This window comes from Rosa rugosa, chromosome 1 (genome assembly GCF_958449725.1).
Source record: "Rosa rugosa chromosome 1, drRosRugo1.1, whole genome shotgun sequence".
In the NCBI taxonomy this organism is placed as follows: domain Eukaryota; kingdom Viridiplantae; phylum Streptophyta; class Magnoliopsida; order Rosales; family Rosaceae; genus Rosa; species Rosa rugosa.
The window spans coordinates 20,089,538-20,102,291 of record NC_084820.1 but is presented as its reverse complement, the minus strand read 5'-3'; the positions used below and the strand labels follow the sequence as shown (position 1 = coordinate 20,102,291).

The 12,754-nt window shown below is 36.4% G+C and overlaps 1 protein-coding gene across 1 annotated transcript; it reads right to left on the bottom strand.

Moving 5' to 3' along the window:
* Positions 1-2,791: 2,791 nt before the first annotated feature.
* LOC133723041 (probable 1-deoxy-D-xylulose-5-phosphate synthase 2, chloroplastic) lies at positions 2,792-6,422 on the bottom strand. Its single transcript, XM_062149881.1, has 10 exons — positions 6,179-6,422; positions 5,791-5,955; positions 5,529-5,693; positions 5,219-5,369; positions 4,808-5,079; positions 4,454-4,727; positions 4,062-4,369; positions 3,675-3,956; positions 3,303-3,587; positions 2,792-3,206 (listed from the first exon to the last, which is right to left on the bottom strand). The coding sequence occupies exons 1-10, from the start codon at positions 6,272-6,274 to the stop codon at positions 3,039-3,041; spliced, it is 2,166 nt and encodes a 721-aa protein (XP_062005865.1). The 5' UTR covers positions 6,275-6,422; the 3' UTR covers positions 2,792-3,038.
* Positions 6,423-12,754: the final 6,332 nt, after the last annotated feature.

Below are 12,754 nucleotides of genomic sequence, written 5' to 3'. Positions count from 1 at the left end.
ATCTCTGATTGCATTTTTCTGACTTCTGAGTGTGTTAACTTGTTGGATAATAAATGTCGTGGCGGGAATGTTGCCATTAAGTTTGATGTAGCAAAGGCATTTGATACTCTGAATTGGGACTTCCTTCGAAGGGTTCTTAATGCTTTTGGTTTTCATGCAACTTTTGTTGAATGGATTAGTTCTATATTGGCATCAGCTCGGCTCTCTATATTATTTAATGGCTCTCCAGTGGGATTTTTTAGTTGTAGCCGTGGAGTTCGACAAGGTGATCCACTGTCTCCTCTTCTTTTTTGCCTTGCTGAAGAGGTTCTTAGCCGTGGTATCTTGCGTCTGGCTGATATGGGGCATGTCCAAGTTATATCCTCTCCTCGTGCTGTGAAAGTCCCTTCTCATGTTTTATTTGCTGATGATATAATGGTTTTTTGTAAGGGAGATAAAAGAAGCCTACTAAATCTTATGGCTTTCTTTGAGGAGTACGGACTCAACTCGGGTCAATTGGTGAACAAAACCAAGTCTCATGTTTATTTGGGGAAGTCAGCTCTTCATCGTCGTACTCTAATATATTCTTGGTTGGGTGTTTCAGTGGGTAAATTGCCTTTCATGTACCTTGGTGTGCCAATTTTTGTTGGCCGTCCAAAGCGAATTTACTTCCAAGTCTTGGCTGATCGAATTTGTAATGTTATGTCTAATTGGAGAGGGCATTCTCTTTCCATGGCAGGACGGGTAACTCTGGTCAATTCTGTGGTGGTTAGTATGCTTTCCCATAGTTTCACAATTTATGCTTGGCCAAGGACTGTATTGCAACAAGTTCGAAATTGGATGAGGAATTTTATTTGGACCGGCAATGTGTCTTCTAGAGCCTATTATCCAGTCTCTTGGAAAAAGTGTTGTGCTCCATTGAAGGAGGGTGGTCTTGGAGTTCGTAATATTATGGCTCTTAATAAGGCTTTCCTCCTAAAAAAATTTTGGGATTTCTTCACTAAGTCTACACCAGCGGCTGCTTTTTTTTCTGCTCGGTTTCTTCAACGTTCAGGTCAGCCATGTTCTTACTATAAAAAATCATCTATTTGGCCTGGCATGCGACCCTTGTTTATGGATATTTTCTACAACTCTAAATGGTTAGTGGGCAATGGTCGATCAATTGATTTTTGGCATGGTAATTGGCTTAATGGTTCAGTTGTTGATAGATTGGGTATTGTGCATCCGCTTGGCAAATTATTATGTGCCAAAGTTTCTGATTTCATCAGAGATGGCTCTTGGTATTGCTCTACAAATTTGATTGCTGATCTTTCTGCACTTTGGTCAGAAATTTCAGCTGTTAGACTTCCTTATTCAGACATGGAGGATAAGCTGGTGTGGTTGGATTCTTCTGATGGGAGTTTATCTTTATCTATAGCCTATGAGTTCAAGAGGAGTAAACAGGCAATTGTTCTTTGGGATAGATGGGTTTGGCGTCGATGCTTTCGTCCTCGAAACTCTGTTACTCTATGGAAATTTCTTCATGGTAAGCTTTTAACAGATGATCTCTTACTTCAGTGAGGCTTTTCTTTTGCTTCTATGTGCTCTCTCTGTCATGCATCTGCTGAGACTGCCCACCACCTTTTTTTTGAGTGCTCTTTCTCTATGAAGGTATGGTCTGCAGTTTTATCTTGGTTTAAAGTCAGTATTCATATCCTGGATATATATGATTTCTTCTCTTACCCACTGCAACATGGTTTTGGTACTCAATTGCAATTGCTATGGTGGGGAATGATGGGAGCTGGCTTCTACTCTCTTTGGGAGGCTAGAAATTCTATCCGTTTTGATGAGCGTCGCTTAACTACTGATTATTTGATTCGCTCTATCAAGCAGCAAATTCGAGAGGTTGATTCTTGGGGTTTCGGAATTATGCGTAACTCAGTAGATGAGCTTTGTATTTTCAGTGCTCTTAGAATCAGCGGTAGAGCCTCAAGATCACATCAAATTCGTGAGGTAAATTGGCATGCTCCTTGTGCTTTTCAATTAAAGGTTAATACAGATGGTGCTGCTCGTGGGACGCCTGGACTCGCGGGCTATGGAGGTATTTTTCGTGATCACTTGGGTAATTGTATGGGTTGTTTTGCTGGTTCCTTGGGTATTGCTACTGCCCTAGAAGCAGAGCTTCAAGCCATTATTCATGCAGTTTCAATAGCATCAGGAAAAGGATGGACTTCTCTCTGGATTGAGTGTGATTCAGCGGTAGCAATTCACTTTCTTGCCAATAAAAATTACTCAGTCCCTTGGCGTCTAAGTGTTGATTGGGTCAATTGTTGTACCATTCTCTCCTCTATGCAGATTCAGTTTTCACATATTTATCGAGAAGGGAATCAAGTGGCTGATTGCTTAGCTAACTATGGGGTGGATCATGAGGGGCATTATTGGTGGGACTCTTGCCCTCCTTGTGCATCAGCTGCCTTTGTTCACAATCTGCAAGGGTTACCGAATTTCCGTATTAGCTAATTCTGAAGTGCTTGATTGATTTCATGCAACGGTGGTTTCTGCTGCATGATTACTCTATTCATTAGTTCGTAACTATTTTAGCTCAGTGCTCACTTTGAGTACTTTATTTCATTTTGTTTTCAGAGAGGTTTTGGTTCTTGTCCCCCTCTCTCCTCTTGTGTTTTCTTTTCCTTTTTTAATAAAATAAAATAGAGGGATGGGCGGTGGGTTCCCGGTTGCGATGGCCCCCTTTCTTTCGAGATTGTGGGTGGGTGCCAGTCACCTCATATCGGCTGTCGCAGAGGAACTAATATCGCCTAATCCTCTATTTAATTGATAAAAAAAAAAATAACACACTTTTTAACAAACATAAGCACTAAGTATGCAATGATTGTTCCTATCTGATCCCTAAATGAGTGATCCTGTGTTGTAATGGAGCTATCGAGACATGGGATTCCAGGGGTCTCAAACCAAAACATATGGGCGCTCAAGTAACCTCTCTGTAGTTGGTGTTCACATCTTCTCCGTAATCCAGATAGCCTCTGAGGATGTAAATGATATATACAGCTATCATGGCAACATCAATGAGTCCACTCTCGTCCTGAAATGAACTGAAGAGCTTCTTTTGGCCTCCCTAAGAGAGACAATACTGTTGCTGAGATCTGCCTTGATGAGAGGCCTGCTTCTTCAAGTTGATCCTGGGGTGCTCCATGATCAATGTATCTATCAGGAAGTACCATTGCTCTCAACTGCAAAATAAAAGCTCCCAAACTTTAGGACGAAGAAAGAGAAAAACTCAAACAGAGAAACGTCAACTGTGTGTTAAAAGGTTTAATGAAGTTTACCTTGAGTGGTCCATCTAGAATACCACTCAAACTTAGGTAGTGTGATACATGAGATCCAAAACCTCCAATTGAACCTTCTTCCACCGTAATAAGGATTTCATGCTCCTTGGCCAATTGCTTGATTAGCTCTGTATCCAAAGGTTTGCAAAACCTTGCATCTGCGACTGTCACGAATATGTCCCTGGTTTTCAGCATGTTTGCTGCTCCCACACATTGCTGAACTATAGAACCATATCCCAAAATTGCAACTCTACTGCCTTCCATCAGTACTCTTCCTTTCCCAATCTATTCAATCATAATATTGAAGAAAGATATCATTAGGCTATCTATTATGTATCTTTCACTTACAATTTGAATTTTGTTTATACTAACCTCAATTGGAGTTCCTTTGTTATGGGCAGGAAGAACTGCTCCAATACCATTGCCTCTTGGAAATCTAAAGCAGCTTGGTCTATCATCTATAACTGCTGCTGTGGCGACCATGTGCATCAGTTCAGCTTCATCAGATGGAGCCATAACCACCATATTGGGCAAGCAAGCCATGTATGTGATATCAAATGCTCCACAGTGGGTGGGACCATCTGCACCAACCAAGCCAGCTCGATCCATTGCAAAGCGGACAGGTAGTTTTTGAAGATCTACATCATGGACGACCTATATACCCATTGCAAGTCATTAGTGTCATATCAAGCAATAAGTTAGTATAAAAACTATATTTGTGGCATTCGCCCCAACTGCCTAGTCACTTTATGAGCTTACCTGATCATATCCTCGTTGCAGGAATGTTGAGTAGATAGCACAGAATGGCTTGAGACCTTCTGCAGCTAAACCAGCTGCAAATGTGACAGCATGTTGCTCAGCAATCCCCACATCAAAGCAACGATCTGGAAACCTCTTCTGGAAGTAATTTAGACCAGTGCCACCACCCATTGCTGCATGGATCGCTACAATTTTCTCATCTGTTTCAGCTTCCTTTATCAGAGATTCAGCAAAGTACTGAGTGTATGAAAGCGTAGGGGATTTGGTCTTAAATTGCTGGCCTGTTGGTGGGTCAAACTTGACAACCCCTGAAGGACAGGGTATTAAGTAATGTTAAGTATCACCATAAGAATTCATAAAATGAGTGTAGGATCATAAGTTTCAAGCCTCACCATGCATTCTATCAGCTGCGGCCTCAGCTGGGGGGTAGCCTTTTCCTTTCTCTGTCATGATGTGGATCAAAACTGGCCCCGGGGCAGGCATGGCTTTCACTCTCTGGAAAATGTTGACCAAGTCTGCAACATTGTGACCGTCTACTGGACCAATATAATACAATCCAAGCTCCTCGAAGAGAGTGGATCCAGAAGCACTAATCATTCCTCTTGCATACTCATCTACTTTAGCTGCAACTTCATGTGTTTGTCCTCCGATTTGCTTTGTAATGCTCTTTGGAAAATTTTTTCAAAGTCAGATCATATACAGAACAAGATATGAAGGAATTATTATGTGTAAGCATAAGGGCTTACTTTTGCAGCTTCTCGAAGTTTGCGAAACTGGGTGCTTGCTTGGAGTTTGGTTAGAGCACTGCTGAGGGCTCCAACTGGCATTGCAGGGCCATCAAGGGTGGCGGTGGGTAAAGAGACTTGCTTATTGTCATTCAGTATGACGATCAGATTAGCGTCAAGGTATCCTGCGTTGTTCATGGCTTCATATGCTTGTCCTGCTGTCATGGCTCCATCTCCAATCACTGAAATGATACTGTTGTCCTTCCCAAGTAGATCTCTTGCAACTGCCATGCCTGCCAATAATTTTGCAGAGAAGTTGGATGGCATTAGAATAGCATTCATCTGTTAATACTAACAAATATTTTGTTCAAGTTTGAGATGAACGCGGGTTTGGGGGTTGAGGATGGTGGTTGATTTAATTTTTAAAGGTACCTAAACCAGCAGATATGCTTGTAGAACTGTGCCCGACACCAAAAGCATCATGAACGCTCTCATCCCTTTTGGGAAATCCTGCAAGACCTGAAGTTTTCCTCATTGTATGCATCTTGGACCTCCTTCCTGTGAGAATTTTATGAGGATAAGCCTGCACAAGGTATTGTTTCTTTCAGAACCTATTGGATTTATATTAATAATAGAACCTATTGGATATATATTAACTATAATTTGATGTCTTCTGATCAATTAATTATAAATACCAGTATCAGTTCTTTCCAATCAAATTAGAAAATAATGTTTTTTGTACCTGATGACCAACATCCCATATGATTTTATCGTCAGGGGTGCTGAACACATGATGCAGTGCCACTGATAGCTCCACCACACCCAAGCTAGAACTGAGATGCCCACCTGTCTGTGAAACACTGTGAACAATATCCATTCTGAGCTCTGCTGCTAGTTGTTCGAGATCCTGAAGAACAATGGTTCGATAACTATGAGTAAACCAACATAGATGAATGAAACGACGGACGAGTAACACCACAACAAAACTTGTTGCCTGTATCTACCTGTGTTGATAGATTCTTCATGTGAGCTGGGTAATTGATTGTGTCCAGCAATGGCGTGGCTGGTTTTTCAGTAGTGTACTCGATCTTACATCCTCCGTCTTTCTCCTTTCTTGTCAACTTGCGGTCCTCGCCGTCTGAGTTACCAGCTGAAGCCTTCAAACAGAACTGCCACAGAGAAACAAAACAATCATTGAAACATCAGTAAACACAGTTCTTAAACAAGACCCACATCAGAACAGGAAATTCAAGAGTCAATCAGAAAAGCAAAGGGAAGTGAGAAGCATCTTCCTTGGTTTTCAAAACGGGCATAGGTAAATGGAGATCATGGAGCTCATTTGCAAGAACAGAAAACAGAGGGGAAGACATGGACATGAAAGTATTCTCAAACCTGTTTTCTGCAACTGGGATTTAGTCTTGGACTTGGAGTATTGACGCATGAAGAGAAGTACTGATTTGGTCTAATGAATGTACCAGAGACCGCCATAGCTAATGGAATCTAGGTGGAGACAGGGGAAGGGGGAGAAGGGCGTGACCTGTTGAGCATCCTAAAGAGGGGCACAAGTACAAGTTTATATAGTTGGCCAAATACAAAGGAAGAGGACACCTACGCGGCCAAGAGTTAGGGACGTTTCCAACTTTCCATATTCTGTATTTTACGCATTTATGAAAATTTACCTTTTTTACTATTTTCTCTTGACTGCGACTAAATGCATCTCCTCTAAAACTATGAATGATTTTTTTTTTCCTAAATATTCCTGTTTGTTTCAACTTTCAACTTTCAACCATTACATGTTATGTGTTAGAAATGGAGGAAGATCCGTGTTCTTGTAGCATAGGAGGAAATGATAGTTTGGGAATGCCGGTGTTTTAGCTGAAGAGTTTATGTACGGTGTAAAGAAAAGAGAATAAGAAAAAATGAGAATATTTAAGGGGAAAAATATTGTTTGGATTAGCCTTTTTTTTTTTTTTTTTTGGATTAATAGGCATTAGTTTGGTGAATTCAGATTAATGTAATTTGTTGGATAAGATTTCATATTTCTAATCAGGAAAATACCAAATATGGAAAATTCACCTAAATTGGTAGACAACTAATGTCTGTTTGAGCATTTGGGGTAGTTAGTTTGTGATGTTTGCATAAGACCCAGGAGTTGGATTAGACCATATTCAGAATCTATCAAACGAATCTAACCAAAAAATAAAACCATTAAGAAAATAAATGATTGAATCTCATTAATGAAATTTAACTACCGACATTTTTTACTTTTCTTAGAGTAAAGAGGATCCAAACTTAAAACATTTACCAACATTTTATTTGAAAAGAAAATGTTTTATCCACTATATTAAGTGCTAATTAGCTAACATCTTTCAGATACAGTCATTCTAAAGCTATACTCAACACAGAAATAAGCCCTAAACGATGAAATATGACCCCCTAATCCAAGATTGAATTCAATCAGTCGGCTTCAAATTTTTGGTTTGAAAAATTACCCTTACAGATTTAGATTATTCGATTATTCATTTCTATGCCTTGCCAAATGTTGTATTCTTTGGCCCGTAGTTTGTATATTTTCAAATCTAGTGCATTCAATCTAACGCCTAAGAAGGCTAGTGGAAAAGTATCATCCAATTAAGTTGCAAGTTACCTCATGTTTTATTTTAAAGCAATGATGTTAGATGAACCACATTTTAATTAGTAAATCATTTAGAGCCGATCTTATGTGACGGCTAATTTGACATAACCATTTACAAATCATCAACTTTCATTAAAATTAGGGGAAATTACTGGTCCCCCCTATACTTTTTAGGATTCGACAGTTCAGTCCCTGCTATTCCAATTTTAACAGATAACTCCCCCCACACATTCAAATTTCACACAATTTGGTCCAAAATGACCATTTTACCCCTCACTTCCTTTTTTTTATATATCTAATACACACACACACACACATATACATATATCTACATATACATACATACATACATATACATATATATATATATACACACACACACACACATATACATTATATATATACACACACATATGTATAAAATTATACATATATTTATATATCTACATATACATATACATATACATAAACATACATATATATATATATATATAGATATACACACACACATTAGATATATAAAAGTTGTGAATTTTTTTTATAATATGAAACATAAACATAGTATATAGACTTACCAAATACATAAACACATTAGATATATATGTATACATACATATACATACATATATATATATATATATATACACATATATATATATACACATATACACATATATCTACATATACACATACACATATCTATATACATATACATATATATCTACATATATATATATATATATATATATATATATATATATATATATATATATATATATATATATCTGCATATGTGTATGTGTATGTATATATCTGCATATATATATGTACACACACATATATACATATAAATATATATAAAAAGAGAGAGAGAAGAATAAAAATACACACACACACACATATACATACATATATACATACATACATACATACATATATACTCTCACACACACACACATATATATATATATATATAAAGAGAGAGAAGAATAAAAAATATATATACATACACACACACACACACATATATATATACATATGTATAAAAGAGAGAGAGAAGAATAAAAAAAAAACAAAAAAAAATAAGTGAGGGGTAAAATGGTAATTTTGGATCAAATTGTGTGAAATTTGAATGTTTGGGGAGTTATCTGTTAAAATTGGAATAACATGGACTGAACTGTTGACGCACCAAAAGTTAAAGGGGGGACCAGTAATTTTCCCTTAAAATTATGTGGCAATTTCATATCTGTTGTCACATAAAATAGACTTTAAGTAATACAATAAAAGGCAAGAGATGGTTCACTTAGCATTATTCTTTTTTTAGACAAGAACCATAAATATATTTTACTTTATAGTTCAGACAAAGACTCAAAGAGGCGTGAGCTATTATTGATCATGGTTTCTATTAATTATTTGTCTTGTCTCATAACTTACTCTTGCTGACGTTTCAGAAATTTGCAGAGCTAATCACCCATGAACGGGGGAGGATTCAGTGCACCGACATAAATGGATGGTTAGATTATATTAAATACACTCTTAGGTTATTAATAAAAATATTAATTACAAATATCAAGGGTTGAGATCATCTTATAAGTGTTGGGTCATTTGCACCGTCAGTGCATAGAATAATTTTCACCCATGAACATGTGAATATATCACTAGCTTGAATAAATATATATTTAATTGTATTTATGCTTTACCCCAACTAGTGTTATATAGAAGTATTTTAAAAGCTGTAAATTGTTTTAATGTATAAACTATAGTCCTTTTCTTTTCACACTAGCTAATGCTTACTAAATATATATAATGAAGGATGCGGTGAGAACCTCAAAGGACTTGATACTCTTCAAAGACCTTGAGGGAAAGAATCTTCTACAATATAAAGAGTACAAAATACAGCCGAGGTATCCTTGGCGACTACTTCGAGTCAAATTAAATCTTATTTTTGGAGCTACAACAGATGGTCGAGCTTCTGTTAAATGATTACATTTTTGCATGCATCTTTTGCGTTTTCTAAACATCATAATAAATCATCAACTTGATCGCATGACATCACCCAACTATAAGTACTAATAAGTGAGAACCTACAACTTCCATGTGATCTTTTTTTGTTTGCTTAATCTAAAGGAGTGTGTAATTATTGATTTTAGTTGGACTCCATTCAGTAATGGAATCAGGATTTGATATCTGGAGGAGCACTCACAAAATCACAAGTTGACTCAAAACTTCATAAAACATAAAATATAATAAAAGTAAAATAAAATCAAAGTGATGTCTTATAGACTCATTAGTTGTGGGCAAATTATCTTAATGTTTTTATGTTTATGATGTTCCATGTGCCAAAAAAAAAAAAAACCACAAAAGCTGCAATCAAACCTAAAATCACTTAGAAAGTATGTGCATGCAAGACCAGTACTGTGCTAGATAATTAAGTTGTATATTGATATGAGGGAACTAAATATTATATAATCTGTATTCTTACATGTTTTAGAAAGAAACAAAATTAAAACTAGAGCACAGGCTCTAAGGTGATTATGCCCTTGACTTTACATACGTTTCGCTTCTCAAAATACATAAATCTCTTAGAATGAGAATCGCTTCTCTCAGTTTATGCTAATAATAAAATATTTACTAACTGAAAATGCAAGAGAGATATGGAATGTAAAATGATAACACACATGTAAAGATCTTTTGTTAGAACTTACCGAATTTTTGTTAAAATGTAGTGTTATATAGCTGTTAGAAATGAGAAACAAAACTGAGTAATCATACTCAATGTCATTGTGTGATCTACAAGAGTGTTGACAACTCATATATAAGCCCAATTAAATGATAAAAATGTTTAAATTAACCACATTTATTTGGTTAAATTTGCCTTAATAATTAATAAGAGCATCAACAAGCCTGTGTTATAGGTAGATACTAACAAGTATGGGTTTTGTCTCTTTTTGCACCGGCCCTCGTATCTATAATTTTCCTCCTAAAACTAATTAATTAAGCAAACCCAATGAAAATTTTACTTTTGTATTCTTATTGCTTCTCAGTATATTCTTCCTTCTGGATTTGTGAGGCAATATAATATCGAATAATATGTTTCATATATGTACGTGTATATATATGAAATAATTGGACAACAACTGGGGATCGACTATTGTAAATTTATATATACCTTCAATCGATGCGTCTTATTTATACATACATTAACACCTGTAACACAGCAGTAACTGGGAGAACAAGGAAACAAAGAATGAAAACAAGATTTATTAATGCAGTTCGACCAAGCCTACAGCTGTGGAATCTACAGAGAAAAATGCTTTCACTACGAAAAATGAAACATTACGAAGGGTTAATTACAACAAAATCGTCGATTTGCATTTTTGATATATTTCAATGGTCAAATGACCTCTGATGGTTGGTTTTTTTTTTCTTCTTTTTTCGCTGGTATAATCTCTCAACAATAATCTAAAGATAACAATTAAATCATGAAATTACTTCAGGATTTGAGTTACAATTTGAAAAAATTTAGTAGAAAAAATTACTAACATTCCTCTTACAATAGCTTTGTTTCAATGTACGTATCTATGAAACTCTCTTGGTGCTCTTAGCACAACAGCTAGCATTTTGTAAGTGCAACATCATTCACCTAACCAGATTGTTGCTATATTGTTCTCTCGTACTAAAAATGGATTGTTACTACAATATTGTTGGTATAAGGTAACTTCTTTAGTAACATAATGTGGGGATGCTCGAAAAACTGTAATTACTTGAGACAAAAAAAAATCCAAAGAAAGAAAAGCCTTGGACCAGAGAGAGCTTACTTAAATTGGCCTCAGGCTTTTCATGATCACGATGGATGTTTATAATTCGTTATTTCTGTCGTTTTGGGTTTTAGGGTGTCGGTCTTCGATTGCTTTCTTTGGAAGTATTCAGATTTAGTAAACCTCTCATTACGTATTGACAACGAGAGGCATAAAAAGTGGATAACCATCCAGCTCCGATCCTTCTCTCTACGTCGACGACCTGTCGTTTATCCCAACTTCTCTACTCGTTTTCAGAATTCAGATACGAAGTTTTGTTTTCTGGTGAATAACTTCATTCTCTTTTTTCATTGAATAGATACTTCTGCATTATATCTCAGCAAAAGACAGAAACCAAAACCAAAACCCTAACTCTAACCCAACGCGTTTTAACTGATGCGCGCGCTCTCTCTATTTGTATAGAGATTTCAGAAAGTACAAGAACAAACACTTGCCCAGCTACTAGCTAGGCTATAGAGATCGAGTTCATGTGGACCACGTTTTTGCTGTTTGTTGCTTAGATAGTTGGACTATCCAATGGTTCATGAAGGTTGTGTGACGTCGCTTGATATAAGGAAAGAAATAGGAGAATAGTAGAGATTGTTGCTTAGATAGTTGGACTATCCAATGGTTCATGAAGGTTGTGTGATGCTTGATATAAGGAAAGAAATAGGAGAATAGTAGCCAAGAATACAACCGAGAGATTTTATGCTATAAGAGAAAGCTTATATTCAGTTCAATCAAAAAAAAGATAAAGTACAAACAAAAATTTATTGATCGAGTTACAAGATTATGAGATTATCAAACCTAGCCTAAATGGAGCAAAATCTATAAAAGATTTAAAATCTACCATGTTGAGCAGCAATTCAACAAGCGTAGAGCTATCATTATCAATATATTTTTGGCCATATTTTGGTGTCGGGGTTTATTAAAATTAGGGGTTTTATTTCTCATCCTTCCATATGTGTCTTTTATATACACATAACATAGTGCATTTGTAGTGGGATAGTTGTCTCAATACAATGAACAACGTATGCATAGTTTGAATAACTTTGGATTCAAAGATTCCTGAGTTCGTGGGAGCGAGATGCACAAGTTATAGCAGACAAAAGTGGATTACTAGAAGAAATGCACATCGCAAGCTCATGCTTACATAAACCAACACTGGACTTTGGACTCAGACTTCTCATTGTCTGTGTCATCTCCTCACCTAATGACGTACAATTCTAAATTTAGATCTATCATATCTTTTGAAGACAAAATTGTTCGAACAACTTTCATTTAAAAACGAAAGTCAAAATTTCTAAAAGTGGATTAGTGGACGCGTAGGGTTAAGGTAGATGCCAGATATCTCAAAGTGGTCAGGCACTGTGCTGCAATGCACAGTTGAAGCATTTCACATGCGCCGAAGGGGTTTATGTTGGGCCTAGGAAGCTTTTGGGTTCCCCTTGACAAAGTAAAAAAAAAAAAATAGATGCCAGATATCATAGTTACGTGCATGCTTACGTACGTCCACTAACAAAAAATTTTGGACTC